General features: G+C 37.4%; 1 protein-coding gene across 3 annotated transcripts in view; it reads left to right on the forward strand.

Annotated features, from left to right (window-relative positions):
* Positions 1-12742, forward strand: part of TBC1D14 (TBC1 domain family member 14) — a 71169-nt gene that overhangs the window by 23049 nt on the left and 35378 nt on the right. For all 3 annotated transcript variants that reach the window (XM_086746241.1, XM_086746242.1, XM_086746243.1), the window contains exon 3: positions 331-451. In XM_086746241.1, the coding sequence (XP_086602367.1) occupies positions 331-451 (121 nt within the window). The remainder of the gene's footprint in view (positions 1-330; positions 452-12742) is intronic.

The raw sequence follows: 12742 nt of genomic DNA on the forward strand, positions 1-12742 counted from the left end.
TAGTGCCTTTAAGTCTTGCTTTAAAGGAGTGAGACTTGAGTGATCTGGAGGGAGGCTAAAAAATTAGGCTACTTCTAGAAAGTTAATTTTTAACTTAAAAAAAAAAATACTAAAAATGTTTATTTAACCAAGTCCATTGCCTAGTATGGGGATAATACTGCATGATGTACCTCTTGAGGATGGGAACAGTGCCTGTCAGCACAACCACAAGAGGAGCTGGAATATGTGACTGGGATACATAAGGTTAGCAAATTGTCTATCCTTCTGTTTATTCTAATTAATCAACCTTTTTTTTAATAAAATTTTCTTTTTTTTTTTTTTTTTTGGTAGGAATTTGTTTACCAGAAAGCAAAGTGCAAGATTTGATAAACAACATGATGTGGGATGGAAGTTGTTTGGAAAAGTACCTCTCAGAGAAAACTCACAGAAAGATCCAAAGAAAATACAAAAGGTATTTGTTTAATTCTGTGTTAGGATTAGTAGGGTATGTAGAAGCCACTTCAGTTTATGATCTGTGTATATGACTGTGAAGCCCGTTTGTTTGAGGAGTTGTGCGCAATTTCTTGAATGGTATCAAAGAAGGTTCTTCACTGAAATTTTACTTCCATTGTAACAGTGCTGTTCAAAAGAATGTGTTCTAGATGGTCATTATGTTGAGTACTCCGTGACAACACATTCCACTTTGGTATACAGCATTTCATGTGAAGATTCAAAGTATATGAATGTGTATTTGTTTTTTATAATCAAGCTTAGTAGGTATTTTGAAAATCTTTCCATTTTCTTTATCTTGTTCTAGCTTTCACTGGCTTGTGGCCTTTGTGACATAGACCCATCTATAATGTGCTATAATAATGTCTGTAATTTTTGAAGGGAAATTGTGTTCTGCTGGGCTTTGGCTTATTTGTGCTTAAAAAGTAATTAAAAATACATAAATTCAAGATAGAGTGAATGTGATAGAGTGACAGAAAACTTGTGTTGGAATGCTTTTTTCACCCATTCCTTGTTTTCTGAAGTATTTGCTGTTTGGAGTTGAAGTTTTCCATGTGTAGGCCCTGATGAAAATTTGTTCACTGACTTGAAATGTTGGAACAATATAATACAGTTCAGGATAAGTGAATGGGATATTTTTTTCTTATACAGTCTAGTTCAAAAGGGAACGTGTATAGGAACTGCTTCAATAAAAAATTTCATGAATAGAGAGAAACTTAAAAAGCATCAGAAACACCAAAGCATTTAGGTTTCTCCCTGTCTTCATTGCGCCTTAACTAGTTTTCACATTGATTTTTTTGTGTGTGTCTGCTGCTTATATTTGCCAGTAGTTAGATCCATGATTTCTCAAATTTTAGCAGCTGGTTTTGGGGGCGGGGAGGGGGGTGGGTGAAGAGGTTATACAAGAATCTCTTCAGGCCTTCCTTTGTGTGTCATAAGAGAATAAAAACCACAGTGAAAATTACTTTTCTCCTTCTTTGCATACCACTTCTCAAGCTGTAGCATTATAGCATCGTTGAAAACCACTGTGGGAATAGGAAGGTTTGTGTGGAGAGAGACTGTGCAGTTAGACCTTCAAAACCACCTGCTGTGTGTTAAATGCGAATGCTCATTTGGAGGACTGTGCTGCTTAGTTTAGTGTGACGTGCTCTGGATATGCAGGTGTCTCATGTGACTGTTCTTAGCTGTAGCTAGGATGTTAATTTGAGTTAAGTTCAAGCAGCTTTTTGAAGTTGCCATCATTCAGACTTTGTCTGCAGCTATCCAGGTAAATGGATAGCATCCCAGTAGATTATTTCAGTGTCTGCACTTTTTCGTGGAGGGCATGAAACAAGGTGCCTAAACTAATTCTTTTATAGGTGCTGTTAATCATCTGCACTTTATGTATGCTTTACTTGAAACTGAGCTGATTATTTTTTTTTAAATTTTTCTTTCCAGAAGTACTGGAGCCTTCCTTAAAGATCAGTGCAATGGGAGTTAAACTTTTGTTACATGAAATCCACTATAAACACTAGGTCCCCTGAGAAGTCAGTTGTTTGGGGATGCACAGTTTGTGACTGTTTTGGAGCTTGAGACTCTGTATCTTGATCACCAGTGTTTCATGACTTGACTACCACACTGTCTTATGCAGAAAGATGTGGAACAGGCTTGTAGAACACTCTTACATGACCTTGTCAGTATGGGAGCTGAGTCTTGAGAACTGTGTAGCGAGCTGAGGCCCTGGACAATGATGGCAACGTCATAATTGTTAATTGAATGGTGTCAGCTCTGTGCATTGAGTGAGATATGTAGAACACACGGTCTGAGTGAAAAATGCCACCTAGACAAAAGAGACTAATTCAAAATCTAGGTATTCTTTTAGCATAGTGTTGTGTGTCACTTCCTATACGCTTCAAGAAAACCAAACTGGAGACAAAAAAGGGAGAGTGAGTTTTTCTGACATAATGAGAAATCAGCAGGGTTTTGAGCCCTGCTGTCTGTTGATCTCTTGAGCTAACATAGTCATACGTAGCTGCATTCATGTGTAGCTCCATGCCATGAATTTCTGGTTATGTTACACAACTGGGCTTGTGAAACTTGATGAGAAATGATTAGACATTGCTCATGTGCTGCTGGCCGCAGTTGTGATGGGTATTGCTTCCTTCCCATAGTATTCCTTCCATCTTCTATGTGTGCAGGATTATCAGGCTTAATTCATAGGATTTAGTGTTTTGACAGACTTATTTCTAATGTTCTGTGCTGCTGACGCAATGAACAGAAGAACTGTGCATTGGCATGCCCTTGTAACTAACTTTTCATCACTCTGCCCCTGGAATTGTATTGAAGAGATACTTGGCATCCTCTTAAAGGGTTTCATGCCTATTTGCTGGTGACAGAAAACTGACAGGCTTCTGAGGGTCTGTTACTTGAGACACCTCAAGTTTGAGAAAGAGTGGAGATGTAGACTATACCTTCCTCTTGAGCTTGACCTTGTCCCTCCTGTTGCAATTTCTGTCTCTGTTGGTGCTGATACTTGATCAGGGATTGTTTATTGAGCAAGAGCCTTTCCCTTCTCTGGCTGTTCAGGCTTGACTTACTGATTTGTTTTCAAGGGAAAAAAAAACCCCAAAATATTCATACCATGGAGTCCAGGTCTTCTGCAAATTGTTCACAGTGATGTTATTGTCTGTGTGGTAAAACACTTGTTAGCCCATAGATTGCAGGAGGCTCAATCTGCCTGACTGCAGACGCTCTTGAGCAGTGTCTCTTAGCAAATCTTGGTCTAAGTTAATTCTGAAAGGCAACTTCGAGGAAAGGTGATAAATTCTTCATTGTGATTTTTACTTGTTTATGTTTTCCCATCTTGGGGGAAAAAAAAAAAAACCCCAAAAATTCAAGTTGCGGGTAACTTGTTTAGACTACCAAAAGTCCTTTGAATTATCTAAGATGCCGCAAAATAGCCTGACCATAGTAGTAGCTATGGTTATTAATTTCTGTTTGTATCTGTCCTCAAGTTTCAGATACCTAGGGAAATCCATCTGATTGTACCTGCTTGGTATGAAGCTCTTTGTGCACAGAACTAAGGTGACTTGCTTAAGTCATCTTCTTTTGCTTCTGGACAAACATCAAAGAAGTCCTTTGTGCCAGGTCACTAATTAGAGCCCTGTGACTATCCTGTTAATTTGGTTGTAGACTTCATTGGTATGTTCATGGTTTCATCTCTTGATACCTTTATATTTCTTTTTTCCAGAACAAGATGAACAAAGTTAACTGCAAACTTAGTCTTCTGAAAGATAAGGATGTTTCTGTATGCATTTTCTTAAACTTATATTAAGGGAATAATCTTTGAATGCATTCATAATGTACGTTGTTCTTATACTTTCCCCATAATAATCTCATCTGGGATTGAAAGAAATTTGCAAGAAAGAATTGAGTTCTAAGGTATGTGTTTATGTAAAGCATGAAAGAGGGGAGAAGAAAAGTAATTGAACTGTAAAGTGGCTAAAAATTGTTCTTAGAAATAGTAGTTCTTGTTTCCTTCTGGCCTGCTGCTTAATAAACAATGAAAAGGCCAGACCCTCAAACTTCAGTTGCCATTCACAAGGTAAATGTTGTTATACTAAAGCTGAAGATGGCTTATACATACACATCTGAGGCCAGACACAATTTATAAGGAGCACTAGCATTTTTTGCTGTCTGACCTTCAACCAAAAGAATGGTCAGACAAGTTTTTGAGCACATAAGCCTCCTCGAGTCCTATAAAAACTTGTAACAGCACTCACTTGTTCAACTAGGATATGTAAGACATAGCATTGTAGTCTATTTTAACAATGTGGAAAATTAAAGAATTAAAGTAACTCCAGCAAAGTTGGTGTTTGACCTACTTTTACTGCTGACAGTATGCATGAATATTTCTCTTCTGATAAAGAATCAGTATGGGCATGGGCTAAGGTTGGATTGCTTTGCATCGTCACTAAGAGCTTTTATGTCGTTTTTATACAGTTAAATGTTTTAAAGCTTAAAAGCTGTCAGCACAAGTAATCTTGTCTGAGAAGCTGGAAGTATATTTACAATGGAGGTTTGCATGATTATTTTTTTTATATCAGTTATCTTCAGGAATCCTGCTTGAGAAGAACTGGTTATGCCAGTTGCTTTTGTAATTGATGTGTGACAATGCACTAAAAGTCAGATGACAGTACTTCCCCGAGAGTAATAACTGAAGTTAAATTCTCTTCCCTTCAAATAGGCTGTGGAGCTGAGATAGGCTTTGCAGCCACTTTTTCTTTCAGGAACTCTTTTCAGGATTAGCAAGAACAGCAGATAGAAATACTATATGTTTGCAATTTCTTCTTTTTTTTTTTTTTTTTTTTTTTTAGTGAATGCTCTTGAAAAATAAATTCCTGTAAAATTCAAGAAGTAACATTGTTCTTAGCATATCATTTGTTTGCCTTCTCTTGTGTGATCAATCTTCACAGAACTTGTTTGCAGATCTTGAGCAAAGTCAAGATCTTGTGTATTAAGAGACTAGTGTTACAGCGGAGCATCAGATTTTAGCTGTATCCTAGAAACAGGTTACAGCTGTCTTCTCCCAGGGAGCAGCTTAAATTAAATAACTTTTTTTTTTCTGTAGTATCTGCCTCTTTTTTTTTTTTCTGTAATAGGAAAATCAATTTTTTAGTCAATATGTAATTTTTTTCCCTTCTGCTGGTGCCGTGACTCTGAAGACTGTTCAGTTTAACTTCAACTATATGAATTTCAATAAGATCTCAATGGAATGTCTTAATTTTCTTTGAGGTTTCAATACCAGTAAAATTCAGCACATATAACATTTGAGGCCTTTCAGTAACAATCTTTTCTCATAAATTCAAGTCTGAACATTTTTACGGTCTCATCTGCTCACATTCTGTATCAGAATTTTTAGAATAATAGTAATATATTAATAATAAAAAGTAGCTACCATTTTTAATCTAGGGATTGTCATTTTGCCAAACTCACAAGGATTTATGTTTTGAAGTCACTCTTTGAAGGGGGAGGACTTCTTTCTTTTTTCTTTTTTTTTTTTCCTTTTTTTTTTTTCCCCCTTCTTTCTCCACAAGGATAAGGATTCAAATAAATGAATTACTGGGGAGTTGGATTCCAGCCATGAAGCCACCAATGAAGAAAACAGTCTGCCTACCTCAGATGCAGTGGAAAACTACAGAGGTTTCTATGCAGCTGTGGATAACGAGTTTGTCTGTGCGAGGCCCCAGGACTAGATTGCAGGTGTGCAGTAGGTGGAGTGGCAGCATAAGAGTTTATGGGCAGGCTTTTCAGTGCACCTTGCTGCTTCTGCCCTTACTGCTACAGCGAAGTCATTTGCGTCAGATTGTTCAGCTGTGATGATCAGATTAATACAATATTGCTTCTGTCATACAAGCTGCCAGCAGCGTGTTCCCACTCCCTCCTACCAAACTAGTTTCATTTTTTTTTTTCCCTCTCCCCCAATCATTCCTGTATTTGTTTCTTTTGAGGACACGGGGAGATAGAAAAGTGTCATTCTTTTTTTGGTACCAATGATAAAATTTCCCAACTGGGCTGTCTTCAGCTGGAGACACAACAGGCTTTCTTTCAGCAGTGGTGCACTAACAGGAAATAAATCAACATGATTTACCAGTTACGTTTTTCTGTAATAATTAAATCATTACTGTATGTGGGATCAACATTTCAGTCAATTCAAATCAGTTGTACTTAAGAGGATTACTCTGCAGCACATGATAAAGTGAAAATGAGTTCTCAAACAGCCAAAACATTGCTTGGCTCAGAGGTGATGCTATTTTCTGGGATGAATGGTTAAGCTTGCAACAGTACTTAAGGAGAAACCTGTGCAAGTTGATTTGGGTCAGTTGTCATTCAAGTCGATCTTCACTTGATTTTCCTTTTTCTTTTCAGCTGTAATCCTAGTTGATTAGCAAAATCACTTTAATCAAAGCCTGTTTTTTTGGCTTGGGCGTGTTTGGTGGATAAGAGTTGCAGAGCAATGGCATCCAGCAAGAAATACAGAAAGAAATTACTACAACCCATGCTTTACGCTGGCAGTAATAAGAGATCTTGTTGTGAGCTGTGTGTTTTATCCAGGGAAAAAGTAAACCCAGAGAAAAGTCCACCTTCTACTGATTTGTGGAGGTTCTCATGCAGCCCCACGTGCAAGAGCACTCCAGATGGATGCTGTGCAGCGAGGCTAGCTGCCACTGTGTGTTCCACTTCCTCTTGTCCTCTGCTGATGGGTGGCAGTTGTCTAAAAATACAGAGCTTTTCTAAGCATTTGGCTTAACCATCCTCTGTGCTGTATTCAGATGGACAGTTTGGGGTCTTTTGAAGAGGAAGTGGTTACAATTTTGGATAAAGCATTGTCTTATACTGACTTTGTCTTTGGATAGATCACTGGATAAATCATTGTGACTAATGTCTATAGCTGTTAATGGTGAGGTGAAGTGGATGTTTGCATGTAGACTTCATTCACGCTTTAAGGCATTCTAGGTGATGAACTGTCTAGGGCATTTTTTTCTGTTCTGCGGTAGAAGTCCAGGAGTATAAACGAGTCACTTCCTGTGTTCTCCTCCTCTGGGTTCATTTCTACTTGTCAGCCTTCAAAAAGGCAGGATTTAGATCTGTCATGATGTGTCTGAGTTCCTGGGGTTTTTTTGTTTGTTTTTTTTGTTTGTTTGTTTGTTTTTAAGAACAAAGAAAATAAAAGTGCAATTGCAGTGCCAGAAGGCATAGTTACTGTGGTTACTTTAAAACTAACCTATGCTTATTCTTGCTGCAATCTCTAGAAATAAAGTTGTAACTCTAATGTTCCCCCGTAAAAATTACAAAACTTGCAAGTTGTCTTAATGCAGTCCTATTTAATGTCTTTCCTTCTGATCCGATTAAACATATTTTTATTTTATTTTAATCATATGTAAAGGGTACCTAATTTTTGTGAAAGTAAATAAAAGTAAGTAAAGAAAGGAAACCTGTTTTGTCACTGAAGTCCTAAAATATATTTTTTTCCTAACAAGAAGATATGTACATAAACAGATAATTCAGCAATTCCAGGAGGCTGTTATTACTCTACAAAGAGTGTATTTCCCTTGTCCTGACTTGAAAATTACCTGCCTCAAGCAAATATACTATCATTTTTAAACAGCTAAAGCAAGAGTAATGGCTTCCATCCACAGTAAGTTAAAAGGTAATTTAATACTATGGCAGAAGGATTGTTCCTGAGTATTTTAGTACTAAAGGAATGTAATATGACCCACCTTGGTATCATAATCTAGCAAAATTTAGCTGCTGAAGTGCTGCTTTTGATGCTCTTGGAACTTCTTCCCTTTTGTTACAAATATGTGAGAAGACTGACTATGTTACAAACATTAAGCTAGTAGAAAATAATAGGCTTTGAGTATCAGTTTAGCTGTTACTACAAGCTACAAAGTTTTGTTTTTTTTTTTTTTTTTTTTTTTAAGGAAATTAGTGGGTTTCCCCCCCCTTTTCCAGTTTTAAAGCTTTTGTTTGAGTTTGATCACTCTCCAAAACTCATAAATCTCATAAAACTTGTAAGTCTTGGTCAAAAGCCCTGGAAGCTGGAGGGATCCTAAATAGGTGTAGCAAGTGGTGTTTAGAGATAGCTACCAACTTTCTAGAAAAAAAAAAGATACTAAATAGATAGACGTATAAGCTTTGTTAGTTGTTATTGCAGTTAAAATGTCAGCTGCTAGTCTCTACAGAAAGGTCTGTTTCAATGCCAGTGGAATGTTTTAGGGGAAATGTGGCTTTTGAATGTTGCATCACACAAACATTTGGCAGAACATTACTGTGAAGGAAAGCTGGAGATAAATCCTTAAAGGCAGGTGTATTAGCTTCTCAATATTGTGGTGGAACTGCCTGTCCTAACAGGAGACTACAACTTGTATTGCTAAAATGTAAAATTATTTGAGAAAGCTTTACTAGACTTCAGTATGTTATTTTTGTTTTAAACAGAAGCGAGCTCCCAAGAAACCTGACCCAAAGGTTTTCTTTGTCTGTCTTCCAGTTTATACAACTTAAACTTCATCTGAAATTAAAGAACGGGAGAGAGGTGAAGGTTTTGAAAGGCTAGCTCTTACCATGCTCACTAGCAACGACAAACAAAGCTAATGTTCTTTGGTTCTATAAAATGAATGGAGTTACTGTATGTGTGTTACTGGAAACCCTGAGGATCCAGATGTAAGGATTTTAAAAAGCCGGACTGGTATTTTTTCCTTAAGTGTCTTTGTGAAGAAAGACTGGGAAAATATTTCTTCAAATTTTATATTGTCATTCTCCCTCTCTCTCTGTCTCGCAGGACACTCGAACTCATTTTTTGATGTGATTTTATTACACATTTTTGGTGCCTGTTAGAAATCTTTTATGTGGAAATTACTTTTGCTCTTTTGAGAAGTTGTCTCTTTAGCATGGCAAAGTTAAGTGGAAACAGTTTCATGAATATTAAAGCCTGGAAATAGTAATTGCTTTAAGCTAGATTATGAAGGTATGTTACCTTCCTTTATATATTTTATTTATATTTGTGGGTAGCTTTAAAAAGCTATGATCTCTTGTCCTCAAGACTGAACCTTAAGTTTTAAAGAAGATTATATTCAGGAAAATTTACATGTTGATACTTTTTTTTTTTTGTTAAACATAGAATGGACAAGAGTCTGCCAGTCCGAACAGATGATGAGAAAAAAACATGAGGCACACGTTTGAGTACAGTATGAGTACAAAAGAAGCTTTTATCAGACGTGTAAGAAATTGGCACCAATAACTTTTTCAAGGGTAACTTCAGGGATCAGAGAAGCAAACATGGATTTAGAAAGTCAGTCAAAGAGGCTTTGGTGCAATAGACTTATCACCTTGCTTTTCTATGATTTCAAAGGCCAGACAAGTAAGAAAATTGAAAAGGTCAGAGATCCTTAGAGATGCACACATTTTGATGAGGAAGTAGACTAGAAATTAGCAGAGGTATTTGAGAAGAGAGAGGAAGTGGAATACGGTTAAAAGTGTCGAGTGAAGTACCTTTTCTCACGGTAGTTTGGTGTACATACAGAAGTAATGTAGCTAAATACAAGCCTGCATGTACTTACCTACATAGACAGCTGTTTGCAAAGAACAATAGTAACTATGTGCTGTGGATATTTGAACAGTGTAATAATATGAGTTGTTGTGCATTGCAAAGTAGATGGCATTCCTGGGTGGCTTTTACGCTGTCTTGACCTCAAATACTTGCAAGATTCGTATTTGCAACTGATTTGAGAACTTGCAAGATAAAATGTCATATTGTGGCTCCTTTCTTATATCCCAGAGTGATTTAGCCATTTCAGAATGGTGTCAGCATGAAGCTGATGTGGCATGCGGAGTCCTTTTATTTCTGTCTCACTCAGAATGAGGGGAACAGTTCTGACACGCTCCTCAGCCAGACTGGAGAACATGTTGTTTGAAACTAGACAGAAATATAAGTTTTCTTCTGCAGCATCAGCACTAATGTGAAATGTTGGAAGAAAAAGTTGCTGAGAGATTATTTGGAATGGTGTGGTGCTATGCAGAAAATTTAGGTGGAGAGATCAGTGAGCGGACATACAGTTCATGTAAAGTTATATTTTAACATTAAGTCCATATCCAGTTTAATCGTGGTCCCTGGAAGTGGCATTTGAAAGATATACCAAAAGAAGGTGTACTATTTTATTCCGACAGGTGTTCATAAAAAAGTAAAATAATCAATTAGCTTGTATTCTCTTGCTCAAGCACTTGCCAGTTGCTTGCCCTGCTGGAAGCCTTTCTTGTAGATGTTTCCACTTGTTTGATACTGTACTGTATCAAGTAGTATCAGTATATAGGGAAACTGTGCACATGTTTGTATATACAGATTAAATTACATCCTTTTCAGTGTTCTGAGCGGTGCGGAGCGGAAGGAGCTGGGGGGAGTTGTTACTGTGACTCCTTCTGTGGAGTCACTTGTAAGAGTATGCAGCACAATCCGATTACAGATCCCACATTTGATAATAAAGAGCTGTTCTTAAGCCACATGGTTCATAGGTATGCTTTGTCTCTGAGTACTTCCCATACAGGGAACTATTCTCGGTTCCTTTTTTTTTTTTAATAAAGCATGTCACTCTGTGTGAACCAAAAGCACTTAAATTATTTACGTATAGCACAAATGAAACATGAACTCTGCAGGTGAGAAGCATCTGATACATAGCACGTGATTAGAGGTGACGGACTCCAAAACAGCAAACTTATTCTTTCTTGGAAGACCTAACTTGGCCTTATCTAGGCTTAGGCTTTAAATGTTCTTTAATTTGATGGCTCTGTTGCTCAAGATATTATGCTATAAAAATACATAAATGTAAAAATAGTTAAAATAGTCCAGTGGCTGGAGCACAGGACTGCAAAGCAGAGTATGTGCCTTCTAGTTCTTTTTTTACTAGTAACCTTTTGGAAGATGTCTGCATTATTTTATTCATTTAACTTCAGTGTAATTGGGCTTGTAACTGTGGTTCCATGCAAGTTCTGTATCACCTGTAATCAGAAGGGAGAAGTAGATGCTTCTTACGGGAAAGGGGGAAATTTCAGAGCACTTGACGTGAGGCCTAAATACAGGTAGTGTGAGATTTTCTTCATGTGAACTGACTATGGTCTTACATTGCTTAAGCATTCCTAATTAAGTATGGAACAGGAGAATACTGTGGTGCTGAAGACGAGAGGGATGTCCTGCTGGAAGATAAAACTTAATGCACATAACATTATTTCAGTCAAGTTCTGTCATCACATGGCTGTCTTCTGCTCTGGTATCCTTTCTGTAATGTAAGAGGACTGACAAAAAAAATTTAAAAAAAAATATATCTATGGGTAAAGCAAGTAGGGCTGATGGTTCTTGAATCATTAGTTAATCATATAACTGGCCAGATCACTTTGGTGAAGTCTGCGGGTTGAGTGTGCAACTCTGATTTCTCAGGTTGTGAGATCAGTAACTAATTAATTGCATTTCAGAAAGTTCTGTAGTGGTTTTGGAGTTATATAGAAAGCCCTCATATATATCCCTTAAGGAGTTGTTTTAGAGTTTAACATCCGAGCTCAGCAGTTTGTGTTCTCTTTGTATTAAGTTTTGAAGGATGTTATCATAATCTGATCTTTGCCTGGAGTGTGAGTCTCCTTAAGCTCTTTTTGATTACTGTAGTTGTACTGTATATGTAAGAGCCTCCATTAACATTACTTTTTTTATGGCTTAGTGCTATGTGAAGAATCAGATCTTAGTTTCCTGACCCGAAGATCATCACAGATTTCAGTTAAGGTTCTGAAAGAAACAATCCTACTGCTTACTCCTCCTTCTTCCTTTTACTTCCACATTTACATTGCCACACAGCAGATGTTACCAGAGTAACCAAGCTAATCTAACAAAACAAAAGGTTAGTTTTTAGCAGTATCATTTCCCCAATCTAGTGTATTGTCAGTCACACAACTACTTATGGTGGCACAAAAAAAATGATGTGAGAGACCAGAAAGGCAGTGAAGTGCTGGGTGTGTACCAGTCTTAATTTATCTCAAAAAACACTTTATAAGTAAAAGGCAAGAGATTGCAGATGGACAGATGGACATGCAGTAGAAAGCTATGAAGTAACAGAAGGGAATGTTGAAGCAATATTTAGGTAGCAGTCAGACTCAAAAACCAGGAAAAAACAATTTTCTGTTTTCTTGTGCAATCCTGGTCCTGTTCCTATCTCGTGTGCTGAATGAGGTGGGAATTCCAGTGGAAAAAATACCATGGAATTAAAGCTTCTACATAACTTGTTTGAGTAGCCTCAGGTACTCTTACAATTGTGTCAGCCTAAAAATAGTGACTGCTACCAGCTGTCTGTGTAATGTGTGGCTGGCTGTGGTTTGAGTTACAGAGCCTACTCAGCTTTTCACCCACAGAAGTATCTCCCCATGTCACCAGGCATCACTCTCTCCCAGTAAGTGTTTTGCAGAATGCATAGTTGATTGAGCTCCTTTTTTTGTGGATCAACAAATGGCAATTTCCTATGTCTAGAAGAGCTGCAGTGTCGTTCTGTTTTCAGTATGTGAAACCACAGAGACCTAACACAGGAGCAGTATTGTCCACCTAAGGTTGCTCTTCCTCATGATTTGAAGTTTTTTTTTTCTGTGTTAATAGCTGTAATTTTACATAAATATTCTTGGTATGTGTGATGATTTACTGCTTCAGATGGCTTGCGAGACAAAACATTAGCATTGGAGGCTGTAG

This window comes from Chlamydotis macqueenii, chromosome 4, assembly GCF_036417535.1.
Source record: "Chlamydotis macqueenii isolate bChlMac1 chromosome 4, bChlMac1.mat, whole genome shotgun sequence".
Classification (NCBI taxonomy): domain Eukaryota; kingdom Metazoa; phylum Chordata; class Aves; order Otidiformes; family Otididae; genus Chlamydotis; species Chlamydotis macqueenii.